The sequence below is a fragment of the Rhinatrema bivittatum genome, chromosome 3, assembly GCF_901001135.1.
Source record: "Rhinatrema bivittatum chromosome 3, aRhiBiv1.1, whole genome shotgun sequence".
Taxonomy (NCBI): Eukaryota; Metazoa; Chordata; class Amphibia; order Gymnophiona; family Rhinatrematidae; genus Rhinatrema; species Rhinatrema bivittatum.
Window position 1 is genome coordinate 424,171,242 of NC_042617.1, and position 12,942 is coordinate 424,184,183.

Genomic DNA, 12,942 nt, shown 5'->3' on the forward strand with positions numbered 1-12,942 from the left:
ACCAAAGGGCTGTAAAGTTGAGAGGGACATTTGGAATGGAGCACTCTAAGTGGGGTGAGGATCAGCATTGAAAAAGTTTAGAAAGCTTATAGTTTTTCATAAAAAGCAATAGGGATTTATTTGGAGGATTTGTTCTCTGAAAAAGAGATCTGATGTTTCTGGTTTTTTCTCTCTTCCAAGATAGTCACATTTTCTTCCTGAATGTGAATTATGGTGAATTTGCATTCCTTTTCTGAACAGTTATTGTACCTACAGATGGACAGGTGGACATAACTCCCTTTTACATAATTCTTTTCAATATTCCATATGTTTAAAGACATAAACATGAACCAGTGGCCAATCAGTACTGCTTTAACATCCTAGCTTTTCAAAGGAACTTAGAGAACAATAGAAGTCATAATCAAGATACAGAAGTGCAATTTTCAATGCCAATTCCATGGGTGAAACAGCATTCTGGTAGCAGAAATAGGCTCTTTGATAATTGCTCATCTTCACTGTGAGTAAAATGATGCACAATGTGGTAGATTTTATAACATATGCGTGCGCACACACATGGATGTGCAATTTTGTAACATGTGCCAGTGCGCATATGTTATAAAATTAAGTGGCCGCACATACATGCCGTGTGGATTTTACAGTCTGCAAGCGCATGTGTGGGCAGTGCACGCAAGGAGGGGAAATTTTGCGATTTCCACGCGGCTACGCCATCGGACCTTCCCCAGTTCCCTCCCAGTCTGCTCCAATTAAGGAGCGGACTGGGAAGGAACTTTTCTACCCCATACCTAAACTCCCTCCCTCTTTCCTTCTTCTCCCTACCCACTAAACCCTACCTATCTATCCTTTCTTTTTTATTTTACTACTTACTTTAGGGCCCGAGCTGAAGTAAGTTGTGCGCACCGGCTGGCTTCCGGCGCATGAGTCTTCAGGACAGCGTTCAATGGTGTTGTCTCAGCTCACCCCTGCCCCACCAAGACCCCGCCCCCTGGCCTGTCCCTTTGAAGAGGCCTGGAACTTGTGCGCGTACCGGGGTTTACTCGTGTGGCTGGGCCTCTTTGAAAATTTGCACGGTGCGAACAAGGGCAGGCCACATGCCTAAACCTCAGATTTTATGCACGCAGGCCTTTTAAAATCTGGCCGATAGTTCTACAACACACTTAATTTTATCTGCATTGTTTGGAAGTATTCCCACTGGAGAGTTGAGGTCAGAAGAGGCAACCACGTATGTAGTTTTTGCTGAAAAATGTACCTACAGAAATAGCAGGTGCAAATCTCTGTGGTCATTTTTCCCATAATCAGTGCAAATTTTTTCACCGAGTTTTCCTTTGGTTATTGTTCCAAACCCTTCAGGTAAAAATTACCCATAATATTTTCATTGATGTGATGTGGGCTCTTTGATTATTGTCCCCAAAAGATAGCATTTCTTCATCAGTAAAAATGTGCCAGAAGCAAGGAAACTCGTGCATAATGCATGGCTAGCAGTTGAAATAATATGGGGCCTATGCAATAATGTTTAATGTACATATCAAAAACCTTTTGTGCATACTAAAATTAGCATGCTTTGCGATAAGTTTTTAAAATGCACGTTAGGACATTGCCACAGTGTACTGATGTCTAGGTTAGTTGAGTTGGAAGGAAATATAAAATAATGGAAAAATCCCTAGGTACTTATGAAAACAGGCTCATGGCGACACTTCCCATTACTGGTATTGACTAAACTGGAAGCCCAAAGGAATAAGAAGAAACTGTTGGGTTCCCAAAAAATTGCTTGCACATGTCAAAGGCTAGAGAATGGAAATGAAGAAAAAGGCGCATGGAGTAACTTGCTGGTGTGGTGGTTACTATCCTTAACCAATAAATCTTGATGCTTTTGATGCAACTACATCAGTGATATCTTCTTCAACAGCTGGGGAAAAGGGAATTGGATTTAGAGAACAACCAATGAGTGCCCTGACTTTTATGGTCTATGGAACTGTTAGGCATGGGGTAAACTGCACGGTCAGCAATTACTACCCTTAACAGTAGGCATAGGATTCATACCTTAACTAATAACCCTTGATGCTTTTGATGCAACTATAACATCACTTCCTGCTATGATGGTGAGAGGAGGGGGAGAAGAAGAATTGGATTCAGACAACAACCAACACAGAACCTGACTTTTATGGTCTGGGGTACTGATACACAGACATAAAGGAAAAAACATAGGACTCCTACGCTCAGGTACATAAGCATAGCACAGCAAACATCTTTGTCTGAATTCTCAAGAAGGCTCATCACCCAGGAAGCATGTTGCTAGCAAGAAATTTTTATTGGTTATCATAAGGCTAGGGGATAACTGTATGGAGCAGAAGATTGGGACATTTGATCATGACCCAATGAATATGTTTGTTTGTGAAAAATTATTCTTATTGTTATGATGCTGGTATTGGAATGAATGGTATGAGGATAATCATCTGCAAGCAACATTAACTTTTGTTCCAACTGGATGATATTCAGAGGGTGATTTTGTTATTATATATTGCAGGAAGTAACCAAGGGTTTTGTAGTGACCCAGGAATACCAGTTCATGGCTCTAGACTTGGGGTTGAGTTCAAGATAAAGGCCTTCTACGTTTCTCCTGTGAAATGGGATATGTGCTGAAAGGATCCGTAGAACGAACATGTCTACTGAATGGTTCTTGGTCTGGAACACAGCCTGTCTGTGAGGGTAAGTTTACTAGCTTCTAAAAATCATCATGACATCGAAAGGAGTGAGGCTGAATCAAAATAAGTAAATACATGAATTATGAAATTCATTTTGCTAATAGATCTCATGTTTAAAAAGCTTAAATTGGTGTGATTTTATTGTTTGGAATCAGTATGGTATGAATCTTTATAGTCCCCTGTTTAAGATTAGAATTATAATTCAATAAGCTATGTAAATCAAAAACTTAAAAAAATATATATATATATATATTTGTTTAAATTTCACTGCTGACATAAAAAATGAATGAAGAACTTAAAGAAAAATATGTAAAAGTTTTAGTGAGCTGGTGCATATAGTAAAGGACAATGTCAGAAGACTATCTACTCCAAGAAAGTAATCACTAACTTTTGATCAGCTAATGACAGCTTATTACTTAAAAAATATGGCATATTTTATTTGATATAAAGGGAAAGGAGTGCAACATCTCATCCCATTTTAGTTCAGTTCACTTTTGAAAAAAAGGAACATGGTTTTTGATTTGTAATATTAGACACTCAGATCTAGTAAATATATGCGATGGATGAATTTTGGATACTTGAGATTGCAAGTGGCAGGCGATTAAGGTGCTTATGTGCTAAAAGAGTGCAATTTTAGCATGCGGGGTAAGCATCCCATATGCTAAAAAAAAGCATGACTTACTAAGCGCCTGCACTCTGGTTAGTGTGAAAGTAGGCAAGGTACAATGTATCATGTCTGCATATATTAAATATGTAAATAGTATGGTATTGACCTCATTTGTCATTATTATGCTCTTTGCTAAGCCCACACTATCAGGAGCTAAATGTAGCTTTACATGTATGCTGTAAAAAAAAAAAACCGTACTGCAATACATAAGCCTAGGTTCTTATAAATTTCTATCTGGTTCATATGCAATGGAATATTTAGGATAATTAACTGGGAAATGTGATTTTGTCTCTTATATTTACTGATTCAGATATATTGAATGAATAGGCTGCCATATGAATGCATATTAAGAGTGAAAACATTTTAAGGTAGAACCTTTATGCTTTTCTGCAACTACCACACAAGTTATGTGGATTTTCAACGTCATAACTTCCCATTACTGGTATTGACTAAACTGGAAGCCCAAAGGAATAAGAAGAAACTGTTGGGTTCCCAAAAAATTGCTTGCACATGTCAAAGGCTAGAGAATGGAAATGAAGAAAAAGGCGCATGGAGTAACTTGCTGGTGTGGTGGTTACTATCCTTAACCAATAAATCTTGATGCTTTTGATGCAACTACATCAGTGATCTCTTCTTCAACAGCTGGGGAAAAGGGAATTGGATTTAGAGAACAACCAATGAGTGCCCTGACTTTTATGGTCTATGGAACTGTTAGGCATGGGGTAAACTGCACGGTCAGCAATTACTACCCTTAACAGTAGCCTATCGCATGCGAAAACGCCTTACCACATTTTGAAAAATGAGGCCCTTATTTAGAGAGTGAAAGCGTTGCAATCCAGGGTCATGTATAGAAATGGTGCAGACAGCTTTCAAGCCATTTATCCAGATAAGCAGTAATTTACCCAGTTACAATGGTTTAGCTGAAAATGTTCTTCCGCCATCTGGCTAAAAGAATGTATAAGCTTCCATAGCTCCTGCATATTTTAGCTTGCATATGAGGAGGAGGAGGTACTCTATGAGGCTTAGTTAGGTAAGGGGAGAAAAGCAAAGTTGCTTCCCTATAACAGGTGTTCTCTGTGGACAGCAGAACAAACAGTCATCCAACAGCGCCAACAATGGAGCATGCTCTTTCCAGGCTCAAAAGAGTAAAAATAATCTTTAGAGTTTACACAGGTATTCCTACATAGCTGCTGCCATGCAAGTCTCCTCAGTCATTTACAGTTGTGTGGCTGATTGTTCTGCTGTCCACAGAGAACACTTCTTACAGGGAAGCATCTTTATTTTCCCCATGGAGAAGCAGGAACAAAACAGCCACACAAGTGGAGATTCTCAAGCTGAGGGGAGATTTTTCAACCTGAGTTAAAGAGGGAATGTTGAAGATGATCTTTCAGTAAGTTCTGCAATATTGCTTTACCAAAACTATTATCATTGTGGTAATTTTGGTCAATTTTAATATATTTCCAAACTCCTCTGAAATCTTTTAACTCCTTAGGCAGCACCTAGCAGGCACTTTATTCTCCTGCGTGTTCTACTTAAGGGGTCATTTTCTAAGCCTATGGCATGCGAAAAGGGTCTTTTCGCATGCAATAGCTTGCTGGGGGCGGAGTCGGGGAGGGGAGGAGTCAGGGCAGCGAGGAGGTGGATGTGGCAGTATCTTAGCTGGCAGTGATAAGGCGAGTTACTTTATCATCGCCAGTAGCGCACCCAATAGCGCCACCTTTCACGGTGGTGCTATTGGGTGCAAAAGCCGGCAGCGATAACACCACAGTGATGTGATCACTGCTGACTTTCGCAGGCCCACCCCCCCTGTTACCGCTGGATTCACGATTGGAAAATCCAGGCTGTTGTGTCCGTCGTGCCCGATGCCCTCTCTCTGCCCTCCTTACCTCTCTGGTGCCTCCCTCTCCGTCCGCGGGAAGACTGGCTACCGCGGCGTTCTACCACTTGTAACAAGCCAGCTACTCCCCTCTTTGTGAGTGCAAATCCTTTATTCCACATTTCCTCTTGCTGTTGAAGCTAGAACGATGTTGGAGTCACAGTAAGCATGTGTACGTTTATTGAATAAGGGTATTGTCTCCAGGCAGTAGCCATCATTCTGGCGAGTCATCCACTCTTCATTGGCGGCCTCTTGACTTTATGGATCCACAGTGTTTATCCCACGCCCCTTTGAAGTCCTTCACAGTTCTGGTCTTCACCACATCCTCCGGAAGGGCATTCCAGGCATCCACCACCCTCTCCGTGAAGAAATACTTCCTGACATTGGTTCTGAATCTTCCTCCCTGGAGCTTCAAATCGTGACCCCTGGTTCTGCTGATTTTTTTCCTATGGAAAAGGTTTGTCGTTGTCTTTGGATCATTAAAACCTTTCAAGTATCTGAAAGTCTGTATCATATCGCCTCTGCTCCTCCTTTCCTCCAGGGTGTACATATTTAGATTCTTCAATCTCTCCTCATACGTCATCCGATGAAGATCCTCCACCTTCCTGGTCGCCCTACTCTGTACCGCTTCCATCTTGTCTTTGTCTTTTTGTAGATACGGTCTCCAGAACTGAACACAGTACTCCAGGTGAGGCCTCACCAAGGACCTGTACAAGGGAATAATCACTTCCCTTTTCTTACTCGATATTCCATGCAAGTGGCAGGAGGACTGAAAGCACAGTTACCTTGAATCAATGGCCATGGCTTTTGCCCTCATCACCTTGCTATATTGCTACCATTTTCCTCGCTTACCGATACTGCTGCCCCACCTGCTCTTTCTGCATTTCCTTTCTCCTGGTTTAGTCAGGCCCTTGCTGTGTTATCTTCTAGGGATATTCAAGCCTAACAAAAATTTTGTTTCATGTAATGTTCTTTCACTGGGGAAAGTTGTTGGGGGCTATTTTTGTTTATTTTTTCATTTTATTTATTTTGTAAAATAGTATGCACTATTGTCCCCCCAAAAAAAATTTTTTAAAGAAAAAAAATGAAACCTTTCTTATCCCATTCTGCCTATTTCCAGGTTCAGCACCTTGTTGTATTGCTACTGTTATTACCAGGCCTACATTTGGCCCTTTCATGGTGCCTAAGAGAACTCCTGTCATTGTTGTATCTATTTTGTTTTTTGCCACTGTGCTTGTTTTCAGACATTTAATGCGACTCATTGGAGGTCTTGCTGCCACTCTGATTTGCTCCTGTGCTCCTATGCTACAGATTGGAGGTATTGATGACACTTTACTTTGCTGTCAAACCAAAGACTCTACAGCTTTGGAGTCTTACTATCATTTTGTTTTGCATACCCAAGATTTCTATACCTTGAGGGTGCAGGTGACATGCTGCCTTTCTGCTATACTCTAGTCTCTACACCTTGGGGGTGCTGCTGCCACTCTATTTTGTTGTGATATCCCAGAATCTACACATTAGGATTCTTGCTGCCACACCTATGACTTTATACCTTGAAGGTGCTTCTACCAATCTGCCTTGCTGCCAAACCCCTTATGTAAGATCTCTCAAAGAAAGATTGTGTGCTTCTGAAGCTGCGATGGAGCCAAATAAAATATTTTCAAAAAAGTTATTTTGAAAAGAAGGAGAGCGAGAGAATAATTTGAGCAGGCTGAGTTAATGAAGTTCTGTCTGTTCACTGAGATAGGAAGGTGGAGAGAGAAGCAGTGAACAGCAATGAGTGAAAATGTCTCTCTGTCCCATTCTCTACAGTGCAGTCTTCTAATCTGCAGCAACTTTTAGTTCTAGACAGAGATTGCAATGAAGAGCAGCCGGACCCTTGTTTGTGTCTTAGACCTTGTGTTAATGTGTCTGCAAAAGGAGTCCACGTATTTATATTTTATTGTTTGTTATTTTAATGATGTATGCATATTATCTTTAAAACCCTTGTTTCTGTAAAGCCTGTTGCTGTCAAATGTTTTACTGTTTTTTAAACTGTTACATGTAAAGCCTGTTGCTAATTTATTGTTTCACTGTAAACCGAGGTGATGTATGTCTATACGTACCGCGGTATAAAAGAATCTATAAATAAATAAATAAATAAATACACAGTATGTGTGTGCGTGTGTGTGTGTGTGTGTGAGAGAGATGGAGACATGTTTTCCCATACTGAAAGAGTTAGTGAGTGTTCTAGTGTACTGTAAAACACTACATAGGCATGCCACTGCCAGGTTTTGTAACTCTGCTTGCTAAGCAGGGTACTGCAGTATGTTAACTTGTGTCTGTAACACTCAATATAATAATGGCACTTGTGAACACATTACCATATATTAGCAAATTACATTGTAACAACAAAAATGCATTAATCTTCCTGCCTTGGCCTTTACTCTCCATCTTGGGGAACTGTTTCCTCTCTTCTTGCTGCATTGCTCTGCACCTACCATTTGTTATGTTAAACAAACGCCATTGCTGCAGGTGCTCCAAGCCTCTCTTGATACCTATGCACGGGACTCCATCTGTCCCATCTGTCTTTGAGATTCTTTTCAAATTCCCCCTATGACAATGTATTTATTTATGTGAAATAATTTATTGACCACCCTCTCCAGTGTTTGGGGAGGTTTACAAATGAAACAAACATAGAATTGCTGATTGTTGATCTTGCCATGGCAAGACAATGCTTTGCACACTTGCTGTATCACTCATAGAACAGTGGGCTGTTCATGCCACTCTTGGTACTGGTTTGCCACTATTTTGATGCCTGGGGCTCTTGATACCATTTTTCTTCCTGCCTCAACCCTCGTGCTGTATGTTGAGTCCTTTATGCACTCTTCCTGCAGCACTCCAACAGTTCTGCACCAGCTTTGTGATTTTAGACACCTGTGCTGCTGCTGATCCATGTCTGTCTTGGTTCTTTTGGTGATTTTACCTTAGCTCCAGATGCCTTCTAGGTTCTTTTCATATCCCCTTATAGTACTTCCTGACAATTGGTCTTGCCATGACAATATGATGCTTTTCACAGACCTTACCCAGTAACGTTTAATGATTTCATGCTGTTTTGGACTTTTCTTCAAACTCTCTACCATTACTATTCTTACTAAATGTCTATTGATTTCTTGTGGTATTTAGCCTTAGATGGATTGTACCAAAGCAAAGTGGAACACCAACTCCAAACTTGAACTCCCAGCCCCTTCACCAAATGATGCTTTAGGGAAACTACATCAGGACTCCAGAGATTTCCTCTGGCTTCTCCCTGCCCAGGGATATTAAATTCCCTATTATCTAGGTTCTAGATGGTTCAATTGGTCTTTGGCCCTATATAGATGCAGCACTGAGGTCTGGTTTGCATATCAAGGCCATTACAGTCCTCCTTCAGAGGATAATATAGTGACTGGAATTCAATGGATTTCAAGATCCAAGGCAGCAAAGGTATATCTTCTCAGACAAATCTGATGAATCTTTGACTGGGTGAGTTGGATCGAGGAGCATGCTAGATATAATATACTTGGATGTCAGTAAAACCTTTGACACAGTTCTACATAGGTGACATAAATAAACTGAGCAACTTTGTTATGGACCCTAAAGTGTCAGACTGAATTAGAAACTGGTTGAGAGAGAGTGACAAAGAGTATTGATAGACAGAGTTCACGTCAAGGATCGGGGCATTACTAGCACTTTTCTTCAGGGACTGGTCCTTGAATTGGTTCTTTTGAAGATTTTGATAAGCAACACTTTGGAAGGATTGTCAAAGGATATCAAAATCTGCAACAAGATAGACACCAGGAAAGTGTGGAAAACATGAGGAGAGATCTAATGAAGATTGAGGAATGGTCTAGATTCTGGCAGCTAAAAGATGCAGTCATGCATTTGGGCAGCAAAAACCCAAGAAAAGAACCAAAAGTGGGATCTGGGGGTGATTGTATCACATGATCTTAATATGATAAACAGGTGGATAAGGTGTCAGCAAAATCCAGAAGGATGCTTGTCTATAGAGAGGAATTATCAGAAGAAGAAAGGAGGTGATATTTCTTCTGTATAAGTCCCTGGTAAAAGCACATTTGGAATACTGTATAAATTTCTGAAGACTACATCTTCAAAAGCATATAAACAGGATGGAGTCAGACTGGAGTCAGTCCAGAATATGGCTTTTAAAATGGTCTATAGTCTTTGCTCTAAAGCATATGGAACAGACTTAAAGATCTAAACATATAGGGGCAGATTTTAAAAGCCCATTTATTTAGTATTTATTTAGTAACTTTTATATACCGGCATTAGAGAGGCACATCATGCCGGTTCACATATTAACAAAAGCGAAGGAAATACATTATAACAGGGAATGTGAGTCTGGTTAGAGCAATAGAAAAGCCGGAAAAGGGGGAAACTACAACTAGAAAACAAATAAAACAACTGATAAATATGTATTTACAATAAATAATAATTGCAAATTCTAATATAAGAGGCTACATAATGATATGTTAACATAAAGGGAGAGGTGCGGGTGAGCTCCAAAATGGAGGCGACATGTTAGGAAAAGACAGGGGGAAAGGGCTGGGACAGGGGGATGTGTTACAAAAGGGCAGGGGTAGTGTACAAGGGAAGGGACGGGTATGGGGGAGTAAATTACAGATAGCGGGGCAGTATTGCTGGGGAGGTCGATTAGTCAGGGAAGGCTTGATGGAATAGCCAAGTCTTTAATTTAGATCTGAATTTGATTGGGCAAGGTTCTAATCGAAGCGTCATGGGCAGGGAGTTCCATTTGGTGGGGCCTGCAATAGAGAGAGCTCTTTCCCTAGTGGAAGAGAGGTGAGCTGTTTTTAGAGGAGGTACTAGCAGGGTTCCTTTGTGGACTGATCTGGTAGGATGGGTCTGGGTGACAGGGCTGAATGGTATGTCGAGCCAAAGGGAATTGTGTGAGAAGATGGATTTGTGTATGGTGGTTAGAGTTTTGTGAAGAATTCTGAAGGGGATGGGCAGCCAGTGAAGGCTATATATATATATATATATATATATATATATATAGCCTTCACTGGCTATATATATATATATATATATATATATATATATATCCAGGAGGATATATGTGTGTAGGGTGGTTACACATGCCGGGCCTATTTTCAAAAGGCCCGGTGGCGCGTGTAAAGCCCCGGGACGCGTGTAAGTCCCAGGGATTTACTGAATGGGTGCACAGGGGTGGGGCCGGGGTGGAGTGGGGTGGAGGGCAGATTGTGGGCGGAGTTGAGGCCAGGGGATCGCGCGTTGGCAGGCGCAACTTAAAAAATAAAGGTTAAGGGGGCTTTAGATAGGGTTGGTGGGTGGGTTAGGTATGGGAAGGTGGGGGAAGGTGGGGGGGGCAGAAGGAAAGTTCCCTCCAAGGCCACTCCAATTTTGGAGCGGCCTTGGAGGGAATGGGGAAAGCCAGCAGGGCTCCCCAAGGGCTCGGTGCGCGCAAGGTGCACTATAGTGCACCCCCTTGCGCGCACTGACCCAGGATTTTGTAACATCTGTGCAGCTGCACGCGTATGTTATAAAATCAGGCATACATTTGTGTGCACCGGGTTGCGCGCACAAATGTACGCCCGCGCGTAGGTATTAAAATCTGGCCCATAGCCCCTAGAGGAAAGGCAAGATAAGGGATATATGATAGGGATGTGAATCGTGTCCTCGATCGTCTTAACGATCGATTTCGGCTGGGAGGGGGAGGGAATCGTATTGTTGCCGTTTGGGGGGGTAAAATATCGTGAAAAATCGTGAAAAATCATTAAAAAATCGAAAAATCAAAAAATCGAAAAACCGGCACATTAAAACCCCCTAAAACCCACCCCCGACCCTTTAAATTAAATCCCCCACCCTCCCGAACCCCCCCACAAATAACTTAAATAACCTGCGGGTCCAGCGGCGGTCCGGAACGGCAGCGGTCCGGAACGGGCTCCTGCTCCTGCATCTTGTCGTCTTCGGCCGGCGCCATTTTCCAAAATGGCGCCGAAAAATGGCGGCGGCCATAGACGAAAAAGATTGGACGGCAGGAGGTCCTTCCGGACCCCCGCTGGACTTTTGGCAAGTCTCGTGGGGGTCAGGAGGCCCCCCACAAGCTGGCCAAAAGTTCCTGGAGGTCCAGCGGGGGTCAGGGAGCGATTTCCCGCCGCGAATCGTTTTCGTACGGAAAATGGCGCCGGCAGGAGATCGACTGCAGGAGGTCGTTCAGCGAGGCGCCGGAACCCTCGCTGAACGACCTCCTGCAGTCGATCTCCTGCCGGCGCCATTTTCCGTACGAAAACGATTCGCAGCGGGAAATCGCTCCCTGACCCCCGCTGGACCTCCAGGAACTTTTGGCCAGCTTGTGGGGGGCCTCCTGACCCCCACGAGACTTGCCAAAAGTCCAGCGGGGGTCCGGAAGGACCTCCTGCCGTCCAATCTTTTTCGTCTATGGCCGCCGCCATTTTTCGGCGCCATTTTGGAAAATGGCGCCGGCCGAAGACGACAAGATGCAGGAGCAGGAGCCCGTTCCGGACCGCTGCCGTTCCGGACCGCCGCTGGACCCGCAGGTTATTTAAGTTATTTGGGGGGGGGTTCGGGAGGGTGGGGGATTTAATTTAAAGGGTCGGGGGTGGGTTTTAGGGGGTTTTAGTGTGCCGGCTCACGATTCTAACGATTTATAACGATAAATCGTTAGAATCTGTATTGTATTGTGTTCCATAACGGTTTAAGACGATATTAAAATTATCGGACGATAATTTTAATCGTCCTAAAACGATTCACATCCCTAATATATGATACATTTAAATAATTTCCATGTACATGATGTGGGCCCCATTCAATGGAAAGAGGGCTCTAGAATAAGGGGACATGGAATGAGGTTCAAAAAGAGTAGACTCATGAATAATCTAAGGAAATATTTCTTTACAGAGAGCTTGGTGGATGCATGAAGCAGCCTCCAAATCGAGGTAGTATAGACAAGGACAGTATCTGAATTCAATAGGTTATGTGGTAAACACAAAAGGCCTGATTTTGAAAAGCATTCACATGTGTAACACTGGGTTTTACATGTATAAATGCACTTTAACTGTGTAAGTAAGCTTTTGAAAATTGCTACAATATATACCATTGAATTGTCCATAGGATTTAGTTGTGTAATTGCACTTTACGCATGTAAATGGATTTTGAAAATTGCTATGATAATATGTTATATCTCCTTTGAAAATTCACCTTAGAGGACTTCTGAGGGAGTGGAAGTAATTGTATAGCTGAATTATTTGGTGCAGATGGGCAGACTAGATACTGTATATCATATGATCTGTTTCTGCCATCATGTTTCTATGTTTCTCTATTTTAGTCTGTCTTCTCCCTGACCAGGGTTTTGTTTCACATTTGTTGATCCCCTTTGCCTCTCATTTGGAGCATTAAGGTGCTCTTGCCACTATGAGTGGCTGCTTTTCACCTCTTTTTTGTGCTGCTTTGACCTTCTGTAATTCCTTGTCATTTTTCCGGCCATCTTTGGTGCTTTGTTCCTTCTTTATGGTGCCTTGGTTGTTCATGCTACTATTGTGATGCCTTTGGGTGTTCATGCCACTGTTGTTGGTGCCCTTTGCCCTTCTTTTGGAGCCTTGTGGTGTTCTTCCCATTCTTGCTAAGGGTTTGTTCCTCTCACCTTGGTGAACTGCCACTGT

At 42.3% G+C, this 12,942-nt stretch overlaps 1 protein-coding gene across 1 annotated transcript in view; it reads left to right on the top strand.

Annotated features, from left to right (window-relative positions):
• The window catches only part of CSMD1 (CUB and Sushi multiple domains 1), a 4,035,193-nt gene that overhangs the window by 3,851,558 nt on the left and 170,693 nt on the right, over positions 1 to 12,942 (top strand). Inside the window, 2 exon segments of the mRNA XM_029596871.1 lie at positions 2,522 to 2,590; positions 2,593 to 2,703. Coding sequence (XP_029452731.1) covers positions 2,522 to 2,590; positions 2,593 to 2,703 — 180 coding nt within the window.